The sequence below is a fragment of the Quercus robur genome, chromosome 6 (assembly GCF_932294415.1).
Source record: "Quercus robur chromosome 6, dhQueRobu3.1, whole genome shotgun sequence".
Lineage (NCBI taxonomy): Eukaryota > Viridiplantae > Streptophyta > Magnoliopsida > Fagales > Fagaceae > Quercus > Quercus robur.
In genome coordinates, this window is record NC_065539.1 from 10,989,116 (window position 1) to 11,014,534 (window position 25,419).

A 25,419-nucleotide genomic window follows, 5' to 3' on the forward strand; every position below is an offset into this window, starting at 1 on the left:
CTTTCCCACAGTTTGTACAAGTAAGGAAAATAAAAAACAAGAAAGAGAAGAAAATTCCTTGGTACACAGGATGTGTACAAGGAAAGCAAAAATCTAAAACTGAGGGTATGTCAAGACCACTCAAAGCAGTCCTCCATTCAAACAAAGTCAGAAGGAAAATGTGCTTCAACTCGATGATAGGATGCTCCTCTCCTTCAAAGATTCTGTTGTTCCATTCTCGACATATGTTCCACATAATAAACCATGGAATAACATCCCAAACAGATGCTGACCTATGTTGCCCAACACCTCTCAACCAACAAGCAAGCAACTCAACCACTTGTTTAGGCATAACCCAGGAAAATACCAAACAAGCTAAATACAAAGGACCATCAATTAGAGGCAAAGGGACAATGAATGAGTAGTTGGTCCACTGATTCCCAATCATTTTTACACGTACAACACCTGTTAACAACACAAATATTTCTCTACATCAAACTATCCAAGGGAAGGGGTGATTACCTCTGTCAAATAAGATTGAATAGAACAACTTCACTTCAAAAGAACCTCTGGAAGCTACCCACACAACCTTTTTTATTCTCTCAACTTGAATCAACTCACTCTCTTTCAAATTAGTATGGGCAGAAAATGAAGTTCTAAAGCATAGGAAATTCTTACCTTTTTTTTTTTTTTTTTTAATTGGAGATTCTTACTCAACACATTACCTCATATGATTTTTTATAACAGTGGACAAAAACTACCAATTATTGGTATCTTATGTTAATTAAATCATGTAGTAACCTATAAAGTGTTTAAGAAACTACAGTTTTTTCTTTTCTTTCTTTAAATATGATAATATAAATTCTTTAAAAAAGCGCAAGATACAGCGCTAGCCTTTTACAGAGGATGTATACAAAAGAATAGAAAAAAGAAAACAAAAAGAAACACAGAGAGAAAAATTAGTGACTGACGAGTAGATCATCTAGAAAGTCCATGACAGTAGCTGTGGAGAAAGTATAAAATTGGAAATTTCACTTGAAAAGCATCTTCAGAAAGAGACTTAAGATGTGGCAAGGGTAACTCCTTTCCCTCAAAGGTATGAAGATTCCTCTCATTCCAAATGCACCACATGAGGCATGAAGGAGATGCTCCCCAAACGTCCCCACTTCTAAGGTTGCTCAACTTCCCTTCCAAGAATCCAACGTAGCAAATACTAAATTGGGCATTACCCAAGTGACACCAAATAAACATTGCAATAACTGCCACAGTTCCCTAGCAATGGGGCAATGTAGAAGATGGTCCACTGACTTCCCATTGGATTTACACACTCAGCACCAATCGGCAACTATAATTTTCTATTTAAAATTCTTTTTCTTTTTTTTTTTTCTGCGATCTGAAAAGGTTGGGAAGGGGGGGGGGGTTGTTGTTGAGTAAGTTTGCAACAGAGAGAGGCTTTTTACTTTGAGCTGGTACATGTAAAGGGGAAGCTTTAAGAGAATGAAATTTGTTGACAATTTAATCCATTGTCTTTTCTTTCCATATGTATGCTTAGTTTCATCTAGCTTGCCTCATTCAATCTAAATTCAAGTCTTTTTCTCATTTCAGGTTCCCCGTGGTGCTGTTGCTCCCATATGTTTCAAGACTGGACTTGTTCATCTTGAGCAGAATCAACTTCCAGATGCATTATCTTGTTTCGATGAAGCTTTTCTTGCACTAGCTAAGGATCAGTCTCGTGGAGCTGATATTAAAGCTCAAGCAACCATCTGTGCTCAGTACAAGATAGCAGTTACTCTTCTTCAGGTATTGTCATCTGTATTCAATTTTCAAACAGATTATGTACAATGAGCTATTATTTTCTTGAGGCCAAATGGACTGCAGAATTGCAGGATTTCCTTTAGTGTTGTTTGGAACTGTCTTCCTTTTAATGATGCTTCCATATTGATTTTAAGATTTGTGAACTGATGCGAATTGTGTCCTACTCCTATCTAGCAGTAAAAGACTAAATGCACTTTGCACATTGAAGGGGTGGGTCTTAGGGTTTATTCTAACTATTCATCAGAAAGTATTTTTGTAACTGATCTGGGAAGCACTAACCTTTACAGCCAGATTTGGACATAATCAGACAATTGGAACAGTCTAGAACAGTCATTAGATTATTCTGACCCCACTTAGAGATGCCATTCTGGGTGGCCAACTTTTATTGAGTAGAAGAGAGCTTAATAAGTGTAAAGCATTCCATATGCAGAGTGATGTCACTGTTATAATATTTTTCAGAACCCATATGTAAAGTTTATTTTTTGAAATTATAGTGTATGTTGTGCTATCTATTTTGACTACTGCTCATTCTGCATACTTTCTGTTTGGGGTAAATGTTAACATGATCTGGGTGTTTCATGTTTTGAGCTCTGACCAGGGCTTAAAAGAGTTGGTTTATAGTGGATAGCATATTATTCCAGCTGGCTTTACTGTTGAAGTCTCTTTTTCCTATTCCTGCTGATGTAGCTCTTTGGGAGAAATTACAATGAGATTTTCTGTGGTGGGGTTTACATGAGAAATCTAATTTCCATTCAGTGAAATGGGACAAGTTATGCTGGCCTTGTCAAAATGGTGGGTTGGCTGTTATGAAAATCAGATTATTCAATGAAGCACTATTAGGAAAATGATTGTGGCATTTTGGCGAGGAGAGGGAAGCTTTTCAGAGAAGGGTTATAGCTCTGAAGTATGGCTCTATGGAGGGGAGCTGGTGCATGAAGGCAGCCCATGGTGCTTATGGGGTAAGCCTTTGGAAATACATTTAGAAGGGGTGGGACACTTTTTTGTGTTTTATCAAATTTGAGGTGGGAGATGGGTCTAATATAAAGTTCTGGACAGATGTTTGGTGTGGTGATTCTACCCTCAAGGTTTGTTTTCCTGAATTGTACTGTATTTCTCGGAACTAGGATGCTTTCATAGCGGATCTTTTACAATCTAGAAATGGGTTTGATTCATTGGGGGTTGAATTATAATTGAGCAATTCAAGATTGGGAATTGGAATCTCTCTCTATCTTTTTTGATCTATTGTATTCCATTAAGGTGGAAGGGGGGGGGGGGGGGGGGGGGGGTTTGCTTAGAGTAGATAAGCTATGCTGGAGGCCTTTGATTCAGAGAGATTTTGAGGTTCGATCTTATTATAGACTATTAGCTCCTTCAGGTTCTGATGATTTCCATTGGAAGAGCATTTGGAAACCGCTTGTCCCCAATAATGTGGCTTTTTTCCTTTAGGTTGCTGCTTTGGGGAATATCCTTACAGCAGAGAATCTGAGGAACGGCCTGCCAAAATTTTAATTGTTCTGTTATATAGTATATCTTGTAAAACCATTTCTGTGAAATAGATTTCTGGATGAATTGAGCTTCAACTTTCTACTAAAGGTTTCCCAACTATTGCCATTTGATCTGAGATCTTGTAACTGGAATAAAGTTTTACCTTTTAAAATCTTACATATGAACTTTTGACCTATTGGTACAATACTCTCTTTTTGTTGACATTACCTTTTTTTCATGATTGTGTTTCATTTGTATTCCACCACAGGAAATTGGGCGGCTACAGAAAGTTCAAGGCCCAAGTGCACTCAGTGCAAAGGATGAGATGGCAAGACTTTCACGTCATTTAGGTTCTTTGCCTCTTCTGGCTAAGCACCGCATAAATTGCATCCGTACTGCCATTAAACGAAACATTGAGGTACAGAATTATGCTTATTCCAAGCAGATGCTTGAGCTCCTTTTTTCCAAAGCACCTGCAAGTAAACAGGACGAATTGAGGAGCCTGATTGACATGTGTAATCAAAGGGGTTTGTCCAACAAGTCCATTGATCCATTGGAGGATCCTTCCCAATTCTGTGCCGCCACACTCAGCCGTCTGTCAACTATTGGGTATGATGTTTGTGATCTTTGTGGGGCCAAATTTTCGGCTCTTTCCACACCTGGATGCATTATATGTGGCATGGGAAGCATTAAGAGATCAGACGCACTTGCAGGGCCTGTTCCTTCACCATTTGGCTGAGGTCCAAACGAGGGTAATTTTGCTCTAAACTATACACTTAAGGATTTGGAACAATACTGTTTCAGGGTTCTTCCACCTCAAGAAAGCCACTGCTACAGGATATCCTTCGGCAAGTTTCCGGGTTGCTTATTGAAGAGAAAAAAAGTAGCAGTACAAATGCGTAAATAATGTATAATTTCTCTGTTTGTATTTGAGCTTGTCAATTCATTTTATTATGTTAGTTTCATCCCACCCATAGTTTATTGTTGTATTATTCCACTCTCTAGGGTTGTCGTGGCAAATCATTCTTTTTTACTAATTTTGTAGAAATATATCATACCAGCCTTATTCGTGACGTCCTTTGCATAGGCATTGAAAAGAAAATGTTATATTGGTGTGATTTTGCAGGTTTCATTGTAATACATGAGAACTAACGTTTTTATATGAATTTATTAACTGTGAGGTTCTTGCATGCCTTGCGGCAAAGCAACAGCTGAAGTCAGATAGTTTTTAATCCATCGGTCATTTCTCAGACCACTTAATTGACCCATCACAATATGATCAGCAAGGTTCATTTTAATTTAATTTGTTACAGCTGTGACTGTGAGAGACAGAGTCTTTTGGGTTAAAATTGCAAATTTTAAAGTTAATTTGTGTTATAGCTATTGTTCGAAATTAATTGGGAATCTGAGGAGAGAGACTGAATTTCGGCAATGGCGTTGCCGAAATTCAGCCAAAAAAAGATAGAGAGAGAATAAGGCTACCGAAATTCAACCAGAAAGCAGGAGAGAGGAGAGAGAATAACAAAAAAAAGTAGGAGAGAGAATAACCAAAAAGCAGGAGAGAGGAGAGAGAATAACCAAAAAAAAATTTTTTTTCCCCCACAATTTCGGTAATGGCATTGCCGAAATTGTGGGGGAAAAATTTTTTTAGGAAAAATTTTTTTAGGAAAAAAAAAAAAAATTTTTCCCCCACAATTTCGGCAATGGCAAATTGTGGGGAAAAAAAAAAATTTTTTTCCTAAAAAAATTTTTCCATTGTGGGGAAAAAAAAAATTTTTTTCCTAAAAAAAATTTTCCCCCACAATTTCGGCAATGGCAAATTGTGGGGAAAAAAAAAAATTTTTTTCCTAAAAAAATTTTTCCCCCACAATTTCATTACCGAAATTGTGGGGAAAAAAAAAAAAATTTTTTCCTAAAAAAATTTTTCCCCCACAATTTCGGCAATGCCATTACCGAAATTGTGGGGGAAAAAAAAAAATTTTTTGGTTATTCTCTCTCCTCTCTCCTGCTTTTTGGTTATTCTCTCTCCTCTCTCCTGCTTTCTGGTTGAATTTCGGTAGCCTTATTCTCTCTCCATCTTTTTTGGCTGAATTTCGGCAACGCCATTGCCGAAATTCAGTCTCTCTCCTCAGATTCCCAATTAACTTCGAACAGTAGCTATAACGCAAATTAACTTTAAAATTTGCAATTTTAACCCAAAAGACTCGTGAGAGACATGTCTAGCTGGACTTCTACATTAAGCCTGTGAAGATTTGGGGGTTGTCCCCACCTGAAAATGCAGAAAATGTGCCTCGCAAGCATGTGGGCTCAATATCTGTGGAACTCACGTGCTTGTAAAAGGCGCGCTCCAAAAAACTGGCCTACAAGATACTGTTTTCAAATGCTGAGTAAATAACAGAAGTATGAACAGCATAAGAATATGCTGCCAGTATTTCCTGTTCCAGTGGGCTCTGATGCTTCCATTCCAAACCTGCAAAGACACTGTTAATAATAGAAGTATCCAGAAATAAACAAAATCGACTTTGGTTGGCTGTCAGTGTCGATTTGACGGTTGAGGTTGAGGTTGACTGAACATTTTGTTTCATATTTCACGAGTCAATCGAAAGCATGTTGTCGCCTTGTTCAACAAGCCTTTTTCTGTCCCAGTACCCTAATCTTGGTCGTTTTCTTATTATGGGACAAAGTCAAATTCTAAAGTTTCACTTGCTTGCCTGTGTCTAGTTCTCTTCCAATGGAATGTATAGGCCAGTAAATTTTTGCCGATTGCTTTAGTGAAAGATGGCGAATCAATCTTGAGAGTGAGAGAGAGAGCATTCCAATCGTGTCAACTGTTAAATCATTATAAAAAAATTAAAAAAAAAAAAAATCTGTTGAATGCACTCTATCTATTGAAAACGTGACTACCTTTTGGGAAAAAAAAAAAAAAAGTGATTATCTTTTTTTAATTTTTTATAAAAAGTTTTTAAAAATGGGTAATTAAGTATACCTCAAAAGGTATATAAATAAAAGCATTATTATGGTGGTGCTAAAAAACTATATTGCTATTTTTAGCACCACCAACTATAAAATTGAGACTACATTGGTGGAGTTAAAACTATCAATTTTGGCTTCTCAGCTACAGTGCACAACTATCTTTAGCTCTGTATAGTAGTTCAAAGGTTAAAAAAAAAAAAAACTAACTAACTATTTTATTTGTGCGTTCACACTGATAGAAATATTTAAATCATTTTTTTTTTTTTTCACTTCCTTCTCATTTCTTCCCGTCTTGGTCTTTAGCTCTTCTCATTTTCTTTTCTTTTCCTCTCTTCCTCCATGGCTTCGATCTTTACCTTCTCTTCCGACGAAATTGATGGTTCCGATCACACCGATTTGAAGAGAATGGATCGTTGGGCTATGGCCTAGGGGTCGATGGGTACCGATGGTGTGGGTTGTTAGGTTGTGGCCGGTTGTGGCCGGTTGTGTGGGTTTTGATTGGGTTGTGGTGGGTTTGTTGATGGTCATTGTTGATGTGGGTGGGTTGTTAAGGTGGATTTGTGGTGGTGGTGGTTGTGACTAGAGGAAGAGAGGGAGACGAAGAGAAAGAGAGAAAATGATGAAGAATAAAAAAAATAAAAAGAATAAAGAAATATTATTTAAATGAAGTGGTTGCTAAAATAGAACCATTGATATGGTGTGAGTTGTGAAATGGTAAGATAAAATAGATAAAGTGGTTATTTTAGGTGTTAAAAAGTTAAAAATTTGCCTCCACCAATGTGAATGCTTTAAACTAGACTCGTTTTTTATTTTTGAGAAGAAAATTATAAATTTTAGCTATGCATTATAGTGTATTTATTTCTCCTTAAAGTTTGTTTGGAGTATGTATTTTGTCTTTTGTCTCTAAACTTTATAGAAAGTTTCTCCCTTTTTTATTCATCCATGAATTATTGAAAACATTGCACTTTATGAATGATCTTTTTAAAGTTTATGGTCTCCAAAAAATAATTTAGTTGAGAGATTTTTTTTTTTTAAGGATGTAATATTTTCAATAATTTATAAAAGAAAAAGGAATTTGAATTTTTTTTTTTTTTTTAAATGAACATTATGCAAACTTTAGGCACAAAAATAATGTCTTTTTTTCTATATTTTTATTTTGGTAGAAAGGTGATAATATAAAAACTAAACAAAAGAGGAGATTATTTTGGAGTGGGATGTTGGGATTAGACCAAACATATCTGACTCATATAAGAAGCCAGGGTGAGAGAGCCACATGGATTCAAATCTAAAGGGACGAGGAAGACCTGTGGGATAGAGGGTAAGGGAAGGAGGACAGGGCAGTAATTAGAATGTACATTGAGAATGTGGGTTACGGTTGCTTTAGAAAAGAAAGCCTCTACTTAGAGTTGGCTAGGGTGCGATCTTGACTCTCTTTAATAAGATAAAGGAAGCGATTCTTAAGTATGTCAAAGTGTAACTAGAGCCAATGAAACCTATAGGAATTGCATGCAGAAATACAACGTTGGAAACTTGTAATCCAGCATAGGCAAAGAGGCAGCGCACCAAATTTCTCAGAATGAGATGACACGTCAATAAAATCTCCTACAACAGTCCAAGGAACAGTATGCAAAGAGGTAAGTTAGCCAATTTTTCTCACTTTCTTGGGAACTGGCGTAAACACAAGAGAGTAACCAAGAGGAAGGGGAAGATCTCCCCACGACCATAGCATGGATTTCTTGCTTCTTGTGAGAGAACATTGACTTCAAAATGATATGAATGCTAGAGGAGCCAAGATTTCTTGTAAAGTTGAAATTAATGGGCATGATAAGAATTTTAAATTAAGGGGGTGACATCACTCGTGGTGTCACCAATTCATAAAATTTGTTATTTTAGTCTATTAACTTTAATAACACGGTTATTTTGGTGTTACATGCTACGGATACAGAAGATATCTTCTCCTCTAGAATACAAATCCTCATATCATTTTTTGTGTTTTACTTTATGTTCTACTAATCACAATTTATCATGTATTTATTATTTTATTTTTTTTCCATTTTAAGTTTTAGCCATTCTATAAGGAAAGTTAAACAAATACACAGCAAGTTGTGATTAGTGAAATATAAAGTGGAATATAAAATGTGGTATAGAGGATTTGTATTCGATATGGAACTAGTTGCGTCGGTTACCACTCGAAAGCCTTAAAAACATTTACAAGGACCAATTTGAGGGAACATGTAATGGAAGGGTTCCATGCTGACATTCGACCATCAATTGCCGGCCTCTGGCCCCTTTGGCGGCATGATAGTCTTTGTCTGCGCCAATCTCCAGCCCTTTGGCGAATAACATGCCTTCAAGTTCAGCCAGTTACGTATTTCTTCAAACACCTACTATGTCAAACACAAACATTTAAAAAAAAATTGTGCTCTTAAAGTTTTCTAGTTTATTGTTTGGTTAAGCATGGTCCTTTAATTTTTTATTTTTTTAAGTAAGATGTAATTATGTCTCTTTTTGTGAGCATGGTTAAGAGTGAATTATGGAGCATTGTATTGGGTGAATAGAAATGATGATTGGGTTTTAAACGTGCTTGAAATGGAGATGTTGTGATAAATGGGATTGCCAGGCTAGAAAGGAAATAAGGAAATAATAGGAAGTAACTTGATGGTGAAGTTGTTTGATTTGAGTGCTAGTGACTGTGAGTAGAGTAAGTTAAGCTTGATAAGGAAATAATTGGTACTAACTCTAGACTCTTCATAACGTAGAGAACAAGAAATTCCCAAACCTGTGAGAAACAAAATAGAAAAAACACACGTAAAAAAAAAAAAAAAATCACATGCACAATACAGTATTAATGTGGTTTGGCAATTTGCCTACGTCCACGGAATTATAGGGATTTTACTATTATCAGGGAAAAAAATACAAAGTGCGGCAGTACAGTTTTTTTTTTTTTTTCTCTCTCTCTCTCAAAAACTACATCGAGAAACCCTAATCACCAAAACAACGGTTTCTATATCCTACACACAGGATTCACAATAGGCTACAAAACGGGCCAAAAATTTTCCGCTTAATGGACTAAACCTCAGAAAATCTCCTATTAAAAACCACGCAACATCATTTCGGGTCGGGTCGTCATCCGAATCAAATACAATTAGACTCCACAAAGCCTAACACATAAACCAACTCATCGAAGAGTTACTTTAAAATCTCGGCCCATCACTAATGAAGGAGTTTTTAATGTTTAAAACATGAAACAGTGTCGTTTTAATGAATGGGTTTTTTTAATGACAATGATTGAAAGGACTAAAATGTTTATGTAATCAAAGTTAAATGACAAAATTTAATCTTAAGAGACTAAAGTGATAATTCATCAAACTTACAAGGTGTAAATTGTATTTTTGTCAAAGTTTTATTTAAAGGATTTTGAATTAACTATTTCTAGTTTTCGAGATAGCTTGTTAAGGCATCTAGGGGTGTGATATAGGGGAGGCAATGCATGACACAATCTGCAGACATGACACGATTTTTTGCAGGTTAAAATTTTGTGTAAATAAGATCTTGGAAAAATGGCTCAACACGCTTTAACATGATCAATAAATTGGTCAATTATGTGTTGACATGCTTAATTCGCAATCAACTCAAAATGGCCCAACTAATATAAATAAATGTCAATTTTATCTAACATAAAATCAAATTCTAAATACAATGGAGTAGTTGAAAGAATTTTGTCGTGTCAACACAGAATTGAGGGATTTTGACATAATTATCAAATGAGTTGGGTTAAAATTGAACTATGTATTTAAATACTCTTATTTCAACATGACTTACTAACACAAATTGCTACCCAAACGTGAGGTGTACGATATCTAATTTGATTTTTGGGCAGTGGCAGTAGCATAATGAGTTTGTTTTAGTGAATTGACTCAAATCTATTTGTCTTCTCTGAGTTGCTATTTCGGTTTGCACTTCGCACATGGATGGGAAGATAATAAGAACCATTCCTCTGTTTTTTATATGTATTCTAAAGGCTCTAAGCATCTTTCAGACATTTTTGAGAGGAAAAAAAAAGCAAATATTGTGATTTTGGAATACTAATGTAATGCATACGTTATATCTGTCACAAGTTATTATAATAGACTATAGTGTCAAATTGAAAAAAAAAATAAATAAATAAAAAGTCACTGCTAAATCTGACCCAATCCCAAGCAATCCCTCATCCCTTGACCCTTTTATTTCTTTGGTAAGTAAAAATCAATTATTCAATTTCATGACATTTTGGCCTCAATGTGACAGTGGTTTCTTTATGCAGCTGGATGTCACTAGACAACTTAGTTGGAAGGTTAGGTAATCTGTATTTTTGTTTTTTTTTTCTTTTCAACAGCATTAAAATCTATTGAGCTGTTCATTCTCAATATATTATCCACACATGTTGGAATTGTCAAAACTCAAAGACTTTGGGAATTTGAACATCAAATTTTTCTTGGGCTCTAAATCCATCAAATTGTATAAAATGCCTCATCCGACATTCACGAAACATTCAACAATTATGACACAAATTTAGAAATTCGATCTAAAAGAGAACCTTTAAAAAAATAGTGAAAAAAGAAAAAAAAAAAAAAAAAGCATGCAATGAATTAAAGAATTCACCATCTTTCTTATAACTCTTCCCCAAATAATGAACCAATCACCCACCTTAAACTCATTCCCCTCCCACACAAATGCTAGATTAGGTATGTACGTACTTGCACTTGTTTGTATAAGTATATATACTCATATAACCCCACCACATCCAAAGTAAAAAACTAGACAGACTACGAAATCCACAAAAAAAAAGAAAAAAAAGAAAAGAAAAGAAAAAAAAAAAGAAGTAAAAAAGCCTCATCTGTCTAAAAGCAACCTGAAACTGAAATCATATGGCATTACTTGCACTGATTGTGAAAGGGGTTCACTTCTCTTTCTCTCAAGGCATTTTACTGCTTCATTACGTAGTTCATTGGGTAGTTGTAGACAGACCCAATCCAGCAATGATTCCAAGTCCTTAGCAAAGTCAAGTAGATACCAATCTAATAGCTTGGGGACCCTTAATTTGTTTGTTTCACTAATCCCAACTGCTGCCTGCAAATACTCTCTCTTTGCAATTTCCAACTCTTCTTCAACCCCGGAAGATGAGTAAACCCTCACCTTCATTAAAAAAATATGTATTCAGTACCACCATATTCATGAAAATATAATTCATAATCCAGAATCAAAATACTAAGGAAGCATATTAAATTTAGGCTAAATTGCAAACTACACTTCTAAAGTTTGGAGATATTTGAATTTTACACTCTAAAGTTTCAGAATTTGAATTTTACTCCTAAAATTTTGAGGTTGTTTGGATTTTACTCCCTAAATTTTAGGGGTGTTTAGATTTTACTCCCTAAAACTTGGGGGTTTTAGGGAGTAAAATTCAAATTTTGAAACTTATAGTATAAAATCTAAATACTCTCAAGTTTTAGGATGTAATTTGCAATTTAGCGGAGGTTTGACTTATTTTTCCTATCCAATAGTTAGTTGGGACAGGGACACGACACGTCTATTGTTGGGCTGCACTGACACAACACATGTAATGTCTAGGTTTCCTCCAAAGAAGTGGATAAACTATATAGAAGCCAAGCTCCATGATTATTTATTGCAACAATGAATTCTAAAAAGTCAATACTAGCTTTTTTTTGGCAATGAATTCATATAGAAGAAAGAATGACATTATTTTTCTTTTCTTGTGACTTGTAAGTTACTATCTCATGAATAATGTTTTCAAGGTACAAAATAAAAACACTTAGGACGGTGAAATAACAGTTAAATAATCAAATTCATAGTTTCCTAACAATTTAATTTTTTTGGACTACTCATAATTTATCATAGTATGAGAGTCATAGTCCTGATTAAGTTTGAACTATGTCCCTATCTATCTCCTATTTAAAATGTTAAAATCTCACATGAGTCCATCTACTAATCTGGAGTTTGGGCCTACATGTGAAGGGAAGTGTTAGAATACTGGTTAAATGTTTAAATTCACCATTCCTTAACAAATTAAGCTTTTGAAACAATTAGTAATTTATTAGGGACTTTTCTTGCAACTTAACAATATCATCAGAAGTGAATAAAAGCTTACGGCAGGGGAAGACCAGCTACCACAGGAGAGTGCAAATGTAACCAAGGGTTCAGACCACTCCAACCCAAATATACTGCGTGCTTTCATCTCGTCATTTTTTGCAGCTTTTGCACATGTCTGTTGAAGAATGAAAAAGAACAAAATTTAAGTAGACAGTAAAATTTACTTCAGGGATGGTGGAGGATCCAAGAAAATTAAACCCATTTAGACCCAAAAAAAAACAAAAACAAAAACAGAAACCTGCCTGAAAGCATAATGAAGTTGATATAGTGACTTACAAATTTCAAGTGATAGGGCAGTCTCAAGATGAAATGTTCAATTGTAATTGCATTCAGCAAGTGTCCACCCACCACTATTGTCGCCTGAGGCAAGCACCACTAGGTTTAGTCAATTGCAAAAACGATTAACAGTGTATATATTAACCATGCTCTACATATTGATTATTGAAGAACCCCTGTTCTTCATCTAATGTAAGATAGACAAGCTTAATAATGAATCTATGAAGGTGATGACAGTTAACATCTTAACTAAGCTACAAGAACTACATTGATCGTCATCAAAAATTAGGACAATCCTAATATCTGATACAGGGATCACATCAAATCCATGCTTAAGTGTATATATATATCAATTGGATAAATTATGTCCATTTTTGAAATAAAATAATAGGAGCAAGAGGGGAAAAATCCTAAACTAGAACATAATTCAACAGGGGATAACAAGAATGATGGATAAAGCTTACCTTTTGCATTAGTGCTACAACCATTTCAGGCATCTCAGGTATCCCATGCTCAAGAATTGCCTATTAAATTGACATAACCATGTAAGTGTGTGTGATCTTGCTTTAGTATTCTATCCCAGTAGAGTAAAGCACTTTTCTAAGCCATTCAATGTCCCAAAATTTTATTGAAAATGTACATTCTTGAGTGCTCATTTTCAAAACCTTGGACTCATTGGTGAAAGGAAGATATCTTACATTCATCATGCAGGAATTGTAAATATTTATCCAGAAAGCAAGCTTCTGCTGATGTGTAAGACCCTCTAAGTTCACAGTGGCAAGCCTTCCAAATAGGAACCTGCATGTATTTCATAAGAGTTAAGGCTCTAGATTCTAACTCCAGCACCATTAAAGCATCAGAAAAAAAAAAGCTAAGAACTTACTTCAGTCTTTGGATAAGAAACAAAGCATTTGTTTTTCGGTTGAGATCGATTGAACTTGCTTCAATTGCATAGAGATGCTTATAAGGACCAATATCTCTATTTCTGAATTCTGAACAGATATCGTAAGGATCTCCAAACTCTGTTTCTCTGTTGCTTGCATGAGAAGCTACTGATTGAGAAGTCCCTGAGTGTACTACTTTGTCCTTCACTGTGCTGATTCTCTTGAAAATGCTAGACAAGCACTTTACAATATTCTCAGATACTTTGTTTGGACTGCTGTCAGCTTCCAATAGGCTATCATCTGAAGAACCAGAAGAACTCTCCTGTGCTTTTTCCTGGTCTACTAATCTGCTCTCTAGCTGGACAATAAAAAGCTGCGATTAATATGACTATAACAAAATACGGATTAAGTCTTTTTGATACTGCTAATTTGCATACCTGTGACTTTAAATTATCCACACACTTCTCCACTGATTCACGCTTGATTGGAGGTTTCTTCACTGGGGTTGCAATTTTTGCATATTTCTTTTCTGGAGATGGCTTGTCTTTCACAGAGTTAGTACACAACCGATTCTCTTTTCCCCGTCCATCTTCTGGAAAAGATGGAGAGGAATTCGGTTTCTTAGGAGATTGTTTCCCAACCACTAGCCTACTGGAACAATTAGCGGTTCGATCAGGGGTGGTATCAGAGAACAAGAGCCTTCTACTTGAAGTACTTCTGGCAAGAGAAGGTAGAGGCCTGGGCATGGATGTTGCTGAATTGAGCTCATTTTGGGGCAAGGACTTTGATCGCTGATGTTTGGAGCTTCTAATCGAGTTATGGTCAATCTCACTCGAATTCTCTGCATTCCTCTTGGAGGATGTGTAGATAGCTTCCTGATAAAGACCTTGTCTAAAATTCACAACTTGCTCTTCTAGTCGAACAACCTCCTCTTCTAAAACAGCTACTTCAGCAAGAAGCTCTAATGTCTACAAACAATTAAACGCATTTCTCAATTCCCTCATTGTTATCAATTCGTTAAAATTTAATAAGTAACACACATGATAAAATTTTCAAAATTAAAGATCGTATAGGATAATCTGAACGTTCAATTCACCTGGGTTTCCTCTATTTCTTCCCATTATCAATGTTATTAACTATTCAATCATTTAAACAAAGCTACAAATACATATATGTTCTATGAGAGAGAGAGAGAGAGAGAGAGAGAGAGAGTGTGCGCGTGTGAATTAATACTAACATATGGAGGAAGATAAGGAGGAAGACGAGGTAGTGCTCCTAATGGTCTAGTAAACGCCCTCTCCAGTGCTCTGTGGACATTCTCTTCATGTCTGAGCTTCTTTTTTAGCTTATCAACCTGCATGTTGCAGAACACATTAATGAAATCAACCCAAAGCCACAAAAAAGAGAGTTAAACCTATATTGGTATAAGGATCAAAATGAAATGGTTTTATAGAGAGAAAAAAATACATCTTGAAGTAAGGCCATTTTCCTTTCTCTGTTTGATCTTCGTCGATTGGTCACAGGTTTCCCGGCAGCCATTACTCTGCTCCCTTGAGTCTCCATCTTCTCCTTCTCAATATCAAATGGCATTAAAAATAACTAAGCTGTTAAGAGAATGAGAGTAATAAAGGAAGAAGTACTATATATTACTACTACTATTCGTTTCTTGAGAGAAGTGAAAGAACCTAATTCTCAGATTTGGATCAAAAGCGCTCACTTTTTTTTTTCAGTTCAGAAGGAGATTAAACAATTTGGAACAATATATCCAAAAGTGAAAATTAGCTTACTTTTTAGTTGAAGATAAACATAAAGAAAGTTATGCAAACTGGGACAGCGACTGAAGTTTCTTTAAAATTAAGACATTTAAGATACCCCACTCTTAGATATACTGTTTTAGATTTTCCTTTAGCTTCCTCGCTCCAGAGCCTCATTTTCTTGAGAAAGTGACAGACCCATCTCGAAATTGTAGCCCATAAGACCTTTAACTTGGAGAGTACAAAAACAAAAACAAAAAACGCTTACTTTATCAAGATTCAAAGGAGCTTTCATTGCCTGAAGAGTGGTGCGCACTCTGGTATTCATACTTTTTTTTTCCAGAAAATGAGAAAACGATTCAACACAATTAATATACCCTGAAAAAGATAAACACGAAAAACCATAAATCTTTCACAAATTAATACTAAAGAGTAATAATTATAAGAGAGAGAAAGAGAGAGAGAGAGAGAGAATTTTCATACCTTCTAGAGAGCGGGAAAGTTGAAAGAAATGAGAGGCAGAAGCAGAAATGGCTGGTGCATATGCATTGGTTTTGTTTTGGTTTCTTTTATATCTCGAACAGAGTGAAAGAAAAGAAAGCAGCAAAAGCCCACAGGAGATCAGAAGAAGAAGAAAACGACGAGGTTTCGAGCTTGAAGCAGAAGCGCCATCCAAGAAAAACGTAACACATGGACAAGAACAACCGACTCAGTGTATATTAAAATATCAAGTAGCAGCAAAACCCTGATTTTTAATTTCAAAAAAAAAAAAATGGTTTATACTAATACTACATAGTTTATATTATTGTTGAGAAAAAACAAATAGGTAAACCGAGGAAAGTGCGAGAGAGGTGGAGACACTGTAATACTAATACTAATAACTCATTTTATTGGTTTAGTTTATTAAGTGGAGCAATTCTTCGTCTTCTACAATATTAGCAAAGCATTTTGAGAGTGAGTGAAAGTGAGAGTGAGCGTGAATGTGAATGTGAATGTGACAGTATGACCTGGCGAAAGGAAGAGCTATGCCCTTGTCTGCTTCACTTTAGCTTTGTGTGTGACAACCCCGCTCTCCTCTCATCATGAATTGACGTGCTCTCTCTCTCACCTTGTATTTTCTTTTTTTTCTTTTTTGGTTAAACACCTTGTATTTTCTTACTTCTACGTTACCTTCTCCTACCTCTTAATTTATTTTTTTCCGGATAAACTATTGTATTAACTATTAACAATAGAAGTTTAGCTAAAAAAAACTATTAACAATAGAAGGAAGGAAGGATCCTCTCTTATTTCGCATAGACAAAGACCCACGAGAGGATGAGATTTGAGAGAGGTGGGTAGGGAGAAGGCTGCCAAGTAATTAGCAAAAATAAAAAAAATCACTGCAAAAAAAATTTCTATCTCATCAGGGATGGCACCACCTTATGGTCGGGGTGGTCCCAGGACCTAAAAAAAAAAAAAAAATTATACATAATAATTTAAAATTTTATATTTATCTACCTTTAAAAAGAAATTTGGGAACACCTTGAATTTTTTTAAGCCAATAAAATTAAATTTTTGTCCATAATATAAACAACTTAACAATATATTAGGGTCATTCAAGCAAAAAAAATCCCATACTTTTATATTTTTTTAAATCTATACTATGACTTTACTTTGAGTTTTTGTTTTACTTGATACACTGTCAATGTACGACTATTTTTCTTCAGAACATTATAATATATATTACACAGCTAATTGGTTAAAGTCACATAAGTTTAGCTTATTTCATTGTACAACTACTTTTCTTTTTTCTTTTTCCGATAATTTTGATTAGAAAAAAATAGTAGTTTTATTTAATTAAGTGAATAAACTTAAAAAGTTACTTAATTTTTATATAACATCAATTAATTCATTATACATATATAATAAACTTTTTATCTTTATGATTATAATTAAACATATGATTGTCCATTATAAGGAAATTTGATTAAATTTACACGAAAAGTGTCACTAAACCTATTGTTTTTATATTTTGCTATCATATTATTAGTAATAAACTTATTATAGTTTTATTTATATAATTTAAAATTTTATTAATTATATTATTTATGACGTCATCTGTTCGACCATCAGTCAGATCTCGGTCCAACCAAAAAACCAATAACCAGTCCCTTTTCCGATTCTTTTACCGTACTGGTTTATAAAACTATGGAAAAAAACCCAAAAAAAAAATTGAACGAAAATCTAGAAAAAAAAAATTTATAATAAAACCACTAACAAGACCCAAACTAAATGCCAATAGAAAAGTCTAGTACAAGATCAATCTCATCTCAAACTAAGACTATCACTACTCAAATACCAACACAATTACATTTTTAATTCAACAAATATTAAAAAAAAAAAAAAAAATCCCCACAGCCTCAGTGCCTCACATATTCACAAGTCATTAAACAATTTAAACTAAAACTAAATCAAACCTAAAGGCTAAAAGGAAATAAGAAACTCGCTTACTCTTTCCAGCCATTGTCGTCCATCCCTATTCAGCAACACTAATAACAACCACAACTAAACTCTACAAGCTTTATGTTGTAAAACTTTATGTATTTGAGTAATTTTTATTGTTGTTGTCACTATATAAATTTTTTTTTTTATTAGATTGTGTAATTTATGCTTGTTGAGGAACACCCTGAAAAAAATTCCTGAAGCCGACACTATGTCTCATTTAGTCATTTGCAAATGTTGACATAGATCTAGATTGTTTTTTTTTTTTTTTTTTTTTTTTTTTTTTTGTCTTTTGTTTTTGTTTTTGTTTTTATTTTTGTTTTTGTTTTTTGCTTTTTTTTTTGTTTTTGTTTTTATTTTTGTTTTTGTTTTTTGTTTTTTGTCTTTTGCTTTTTTGTTTTTTTGTTTTTTTTTTTGTTTTTTTTTTGTTTTTGTTTTTTTACGAGTATTGTAAATCACGGATTTTGAAATTAGAGTACTTTTTTTCAAGCACCTTTGATTAGCTGTTTGGTCATCCCACTTTTGTTTTTTGTTTTCCAAACGTAGGAAATTATTTTCTAAAAATTTGTATTCTAAACCAGTTTTCAAAACACTATTTATACATTATTGTGTTTCGCTCTTATTTTTTTAAATAAGTTTTCAACAAGAGAAATATAAAAAATTTGTTTGATTCCTATTCTTGAAATTTAGTTTTGATGAAAAGTTTACTTTCACTCCCTTTATTTCAATGAAAAAACTTTTATGAAAGTACCTTTTTGAGTTTTCATGTGTTTGGTAACATTAGAAAAATATTAAATGAAAATTATATTTGGTTAACAAAAAATCTTATTAAGAAACCCATGGTGTGAGCTCCAAAACTCTTTTTATTTATCTACAAGATTGTCAACGAATTTAGTTCTTACTTAGTTTTCAAGAAATACCAAAAACTTGTTTCTTGTTTTTTGTTTTGTACAGTAAAAAATGGATTAATTTTTCTATAAAAAAATTAAAAAAAAAAATTGAAAACACTTGCCAAACAACTATCACACTAGTGGGCCCCACAATTTTAAAAAAATAATAATAAAATGGTAAAATACAATTAACACCTCTAAAGTTTAAACTAATACTAGTTAGATTCAAAACTTTTAAAAATTGATCGATCAACTTGGTTCCTAAACCCAACTTGAATCCTAAATCCATTACTCATTTTTCACTTCTCTCACAGTAATTAAAGACCAAATTAGTCAGTTTTGAATCTAGCTGACACTAACCCAAATCTTAGGAGTATTAACTATATTTTATCCAAAACAAATAAGCTGAAAAAAATTGTGGAATGCATACCTCTATTTAAGAGTTGTAGTGGATTGAACACTAGTGATCAATGTGAGTTTGTCTGTTGATTTGGCAAAATTTCTCTATAATTTAGGGTTTTTTTTTTCCTTCGGTTGCAATTGGTTGTGGTGGGTACAAGGAATTGGAGGCGGTTGTGCTTGGGAGTCTTGGGTGGCTAGTCTTTGCATGGTGGTAGTTTGGATGGTTTTATGGGCTGGCAAATTGGTTGTGGATGGCCAAGTGTTAGTTGTTTTAAAGGGGTCTAGAGAAATTGTAAAGATTGTGGACAATTATAAAGAAAATAGGAAAATGGTCGCATCACATAATATTTTAATAACGAATTGTTATTTAATGAAAAAAAAAAATGCATTCTCTTCAGATATAATGAAACAAAATTTCATGCAGCATAATTATTTTTGAGGAAGAATTTCAACATGATAACAAACATTCTTTTCTCAAAAGAATATATTTTGTCAAAATTCATTTAATTAGATTTTATTCTACAATTATTTAAACTTTATTTGCAGAAATCTTATGATTAAAGGCAGCCTAATATGTTCAACTTCTCTTTATGAAAAAAATAAAAGAAACCTCAAATGAATCGGACACTAGGGAAGCTTCAATTATTTGTGAGTACTTTTTTCCCTTTTTTTTGTACAATTTACATTTTTACTTTATCTTTATTGCTCAAAGTGGATTTAATGATCAAAGTGGAAGAAGCGAGTACTTTAGTGAAAGTGTAGCAAGGGAACCTGTCAGAACATGTGACAAGAAACTAATTATAATATGTACTTCTTTAACCAAAAAAAAATTATAATATGTACTTCTTGTGCAGCTACTTTGGATGTTCCAGCTTTAACTCTATGATCATAAATGATAAGCACAATTTGTTAACTAATTTAATGATAAGCAGATCATTAATAGAGATAGTAAATGCTTGTCTGATATTGTTATATGTTTGAGATATAGAAAGATTTTCATTTGATTTATTTATTTAATATATAAAATAAGGAAAATGTTAACGAGATTTCTTTTTTTTCTTTTTCTATAAAAATTTTTTTTAATTGGATTGTTAACTAATGCTCTAAAACACTCGTTAGCGTGACCCATAAAAAAATTGTAGTTAATTAAAACTTTGAAGGGATTTTCATTATAAAAAAAACAAATTAAAAGGATTTAAATAACCATAATGCCTTTTCATGTAAGCAATTTAACATTCTAGTAAATGATGAACAAAAGTAAAGTTTTTAGACCCAGACCATTCATTGAACCGTAAAATGGAGAGATTTAAGGTTTTTAAGATCGAACCGAGGTCAAACCGGAGTCAAACCGTGATGACATTATAATTAATTTAATAATTAATTAAAGCCTAAATATAGATATTAAATTTATAAAATTAGTAAAATTGACTAATATATCTATATATGTGAGGGAAATTTAATGATTTTCAAGCATATATTTAATAATTAAATAAGAAAGTTAATAAAATAAAATAATAACCATGAAAATATTAAAATTTATGATTAATTTTTGAAGTAAAGTTGAATATCTTTGAAGGATTTTAATTATAATTTTTTTTTTAATTTCTTGTAAGAGATGGATAATTTAATTAAATAGAATAAAATTGTGTCAAGTTGTTTTTACCAAAAAAAAAAAAAAAAAATTGCTAAGGGTTGGACCGCATGGTTCTTACTACCAGTTCGTGCAGTCCAACCCCGGTTTTAGGAGTTCACGGAATTAACTAAAAATCTGGTTCTTTATGCTTAAAAAACCGATTTTCATCCCAATTTTCGATTTTCACGGTCTGATCTCCCGGTCCAGTTTAGTTCTGAAAACCGTGAACAAAAGTAGAAAACAAGTATGCTGTAGTTGTACAACATTTGTGTGCCAGACTTTTATTTTATTTTTCCTTTTGAAAACATTTTGTGTTTTGTGAATTTTCAATAGGGGTAATGTTTGTTACACACATTGTCCAAAACAAATGTAAAAACGTGACTTTTTTTTTTTTTTTTTTTTTGAGAGGTTAAAAACGTGACTTAAAATCACGTTTTCAGTTATATGTTGGCAGTGCGTAAATGAAGTATCTCACGTGTGCATCAGAATTTTAAGGTGGATTCAAATTTTCTTCTCTTTTTTGCAGTCACTAACATGTTTCCTTCTATTTATTTTTTTGTGCTATTAAACTGATCATTTATTGGCATGTCTTGATCATCTTTGCTTGTGAATGGGTGACATTCACAACAAGGAGACATGAGATTAAGACAATCACTAACGTACTCAACAAACTGCTTAGTTGTCGCAATATTTTAATGGGTAAAAACAAGTAGAAATACGTGATCTACACGGCATGAATGTGTATGTTGGATCTTAATTTAATGAAATTGTTATTTTCTTAAGATTAAAGACTCAGTCTCAATTGTCAGTAACAAGAAGAATACCTTTCTGATTTTCTGTGCATGAAATTTGATATATAGAAGCTTTTTTTTTTTTTTTTTTTTTATTTGGTCCGTTAACAAATACATATAAGGTATTTATTAATAAATTATATTAGGAAAATTTTAATATCACTCATAGAAAATATAAAAAGTTGTAGAAAAATTAATTATTTTTTCTTTCCTTATAATAAGTTTATAAAAATATTTCTTAAATCAATACTCTTAGAGTATTTGTTATTTTTTCTAATTATTTTTGTATTTCTTTGAAGGATACACGTGCTTTTATGATAAACCAGAAAGCAAATAGTTAGAAACAAATTTGACAAAATTAGTAATTCACTTATTCTTATACTCACCAGCAGAACATGAGTTCTTCCTTGACATTGTGTTATCCATTTTCTTCCTTTCTTTTTAAATTTAAAAAAAAAATCAAAATAACTAAAAACTTAAAAGTAATTACATTTCAAACAATTACTATGTTTCTCAAATACTTAATAGAAAGGCAGTTAAAAAGTGGACATTGAGAGATGTTCCCGATGCATTATATTAAAATAGATGGTAATAAAATGACAAGATTAGGTGCATGGATTTAATGATACTATGCATTTTTTATCAGCAGAAGCACGTGAGCGTGCAATATTTCTTATAAATATACATATGTATGTAGTTCCAACAGAGTCATATGCACTTAGCTATAGTCCACCAATTCCAAAGTAGTAATCTCTCTAACATATGCTCTCTACCTACTCATGGAATGAACATCATTTTGTAACCTTTTTGTCGAGCGAAAAGGAAGTGCCTCCCAAAACCTTTACTAATATAAATTTATAAATCAAAGAATGAAAGGAAAAATAACAAAATTACTACGAATTTTATTACAAAAAGTGTACGAATTGATGTGATTGATGTCACTTAATTAAACACTATGATAAAATAAATGTTTGAGGTATTTTTTTTACTGGTAACTTGCCAATTTTATTATACTTATATAGTAAAACAGTAAAACTTATAATATTTCTAACATTACTATTAAAAAAACAAATTTACATAAGAATTATTGTGCCCCCGGATCCCACTAGAGTTACATTTACAAAAGTTGAAATGAGAAAGAGAGAGAGCACTAGTCCGAGACTGCTTCATAGTGGTGGAACGTTGTGGTTCCTAGTCTACTTCACATAATAGAAGGGGGAGTGGGAGACATCTATCTTTACTGTCATTATTCTTTAGGCTAAAGTGATAATGAAATTGAAGGCCATGCGTCACGCCACCAAAATCATTGGTACACAATACATTAATTTGTTTCCCCTTATGTCTATACATCCTCATGCGTAAGGCTAAAATGGCATAGGAGTAATGGAGTATAGGACCGTTAATTGAAGTTCACTAGTAGTGTAATTGATTCAATTAATTAGCATATTTCGCAACATGGGTTCCAAAGGTCTATATATACTTCTCATGTAATCATATGTTCTTTTTGTGTGGATTCCAGTTAACTCAACTAGTAAAATTTCTGATAATTGAATAAGAGATTTTGGGTTCAATCCCCGCCTACACCAAAAACCGATTGGTATATTAGTCTGGTGATAAAGAGCTATTATCAGGAGCGGACGCCATAAATTAAAACTCTCTAAAAAAATTATTTTTATTGTTTAATGAGTATAACTTCACTACTAAAGGGTTCATGGAATAGCGATTAATTTTTACAGGGTCATGTTAAAGGGTGTCTTTAGGGCAATTATTGTTAACATTTCCTGATCTTTACAATGAACTAAAAAGAAAGAGAACAAAATTTAAAACCAAAATAAATAAAAGAAGAATTCATCAAAATGGTCCCAATTGCAAGCAACCACTTCATTTTATTTTTGCAGTGGTCCCTAAGATGAAGATGAAGATGAAGAAGGGGGCCAGTGACCCGACATAAAATTTAGGGCTTAATGTGAAGTGACTAGTGATGCCGAAAGCATAAAGTGTAAACAACAGCAAAGATCATAGATGCAATTTGTGATTTGTGAAAAGGGCAAAAGCAAATTAAGGCACATGCATGAAGTATTCCTCATCCGATTCTCCTCCACTCACTAATGCGATTCAATACTAGAATCTCTCTTGGGACTCATGGCTATGACACTGTATGTATAAAATGATCTTTATATATCTGAAATTTTAATAGTCTGCAATATCACATGAAATTATGGATTACATAAGGCTTTGTTGGGAGTTTTTAAAGAAATAGAATGCAACGGAATATAAGTATATATAACAGGTATAAGTAATAGAATGAAAATGAAACCAAACGATCTTATCTTGATGTTATAAAAAACAATAGAGAATAAAAAGAAATGCAAAAGTAAATAACTTTGTTTGAGAGAATTTTATGATGAATAATTTCAAGGTTGACAGTGTAATTTAATAATTTGAATAAAATCATCAAATATTTTCTTAATTACCTTCCACTCCTTACTATTTTTCAATCACACAGCCATTTTTGTCTTGTTAGAAAATAAATTTCGAATTTTTTTTTTTTTGAGCCACTAGATATAACATGACTGACAATAAGATATCATTTCACATTGAAAATTTAAGTTAATGGACTAAATCACTTTGGTTGTTACGATCCGATGTTGGACATAATCAATCCATGATGTGGCCATTTATATGTGAGTTTTTCCAACACTAAAAGCTAGCTTTGAGTTCAATCCTTAAAGCTATATAGTGTTTCACTTTTGAACAAAATTAGTTCTAGCCATATGTAGTAACCATAATTAAAAAAAAAAAAAAAAAAAAAGCAACTATCAACGGTCTTTTTTTACAGTTTTTTATATTTCTTATAAAAAATAGTTTTAAAATTTTTCTAAAATAAATTGATAAAAATTTTTATAAAAACACCAATTAACAGTACCTTATTTAAATAATTTAGAAGCGTTTTTGCGAACTTATCAAAAAAATAGCACCTACTGTGGATTTAAAGATCCCCTTCTTTTTTTATTCTCCACATTATTGGCTTTCCTAGACCTTTACTGACAGGCCTGTTACTCGATTGTGAAGCATGGTTTAAACAGCAGGCACAAGGACAGCAAGTCATGTGAGCTTAATTTGCAGTACAATTGGGTGAAATAATGAGGAGGCAAGAAATAATAGTAATTAGTAAAGCAGACCAGTTGTGCTTTCATTTGATTTATTTATTTATAAGATTAGACAGACACTTGTGGGAGTGTTTTTAATCTCATCCCACTTCTCACAAATTATAATGCTCCGTACGCTACCACTGAGCAAATCACTTGGTCATTGGTCATGAATTAACATTTATACAATAAATAATAAATATCCAACTTCTCTATCATTGTAACTTGATCATACCTCTCTCACTCTTGTAAGAGCAATTCTTATATACTCTCAGAACAATATTTCGAACTCTCACAAAAAAAGTGAGTTCCACATATGCTCAAAGAGTATGTAAATATTTTTCCTCTTGTAGTGCCATCATTTGTAAGAGATTAGGCTTTTATTCTAACATTTTGAGGAAGTTTACATCAACCACATTTACCGTGATTGTAATTTTTTTTTTTTTTTTTTGAGGGGGTCCGTGAATGTAATTATTAAGTGGGTATTTTGGCCAAAGAATGACATTATACTAAAGATTATTGTGTTGTAAATTAATGATCCTCCTTGTTCCATATCCCTAGAATTTGTATTTCTTAACTTGCTTTAATCTAATCCATTTTAACCACACCAAAAAAAAAAAAAAAAAAAAAAAAAACAAAAACAAAAAACAAAAAAAAAAAAAAAAAAAAACTCTCTATCATTGCATATTCATCATCTAATTAAGCAACTCAAAATCTTTAGTATTTCTGATCATTTAACCCGATATATATCTAAATT

At 32.9% G+C, this 25,419-nt stretch overlaps 2 protein-coding genes across 4 annotated transcripts in view; one reads left to right on the plus strand and one right to left on the minus strand.

Moving 5' to 3' along the window:
* Positions 1-4,469, plus strand: part of LOC126732731 (uncharacterized) — a 43,915-nt gene extending 39,446 nt beyond the window's left edge. For both annotated transcript variants that reach the window (XM_050435725.1, XM_050435726.1), the window contains exons 24-25: positions 1,585-1,779; positions 3,548-4,469. In XM_050435725.1, coding sequence (XP_050291682.1) covers positions 1,585-1,779; positions 3,548-4,018 — 666 coding nt within the window. In that variant the 3' untranslated portion in view covers positions 4,019-4,469. The remainder of the gene's footprint in view (positions 1-1,584; positions 1,780-3,547) is intronic.
* Positions 4,470-10,880: 6,411 nt separating this feature from the next.
* On the minus strand, positions 10,881-16,316 carry LOC126732732 (uncharacterized). Of its 2 annotated transcripts, none has more exons than XM_050435727.1 (11): positions 15,800-16,316; positions 15,585-15,694; positions 15,030-15,131; positions 14,800-14,916; positions 14,000-14,530; positions 13,562-13,920; positions 13,377-13,476; positions 13,143-13,202; positions 12,679-12,762; positions 12,401-12,517; positions 10,881-11,427 (listed from the first exon to the last, which is right to left on the minus strand). In XM_050435727.1, exons 2-11 carry the CDS (start codon positions 15,642-15,644, stop codon positions 11,125-11,127), a joined length of 1,833 nt encoding a protein of 610 aa, XP_050291684.1. In that variant the 5' UTR covers positions 15,645-15,694; positions 15,800-16,316; the 3' UTR covers positions 10,881-11,124. The 2 variants fall into 2 exon arrangements, with proteins under 2 accessions (XP_050291684.1, XP_050291685.1); XM_050435728.1 differs by having other exon boundaries at positions 15,350-15,694; positions 15,800-16,315.
* Between the last annotated feature and the right edge of the window lie 9,103 nt (positions 16,317-25,419).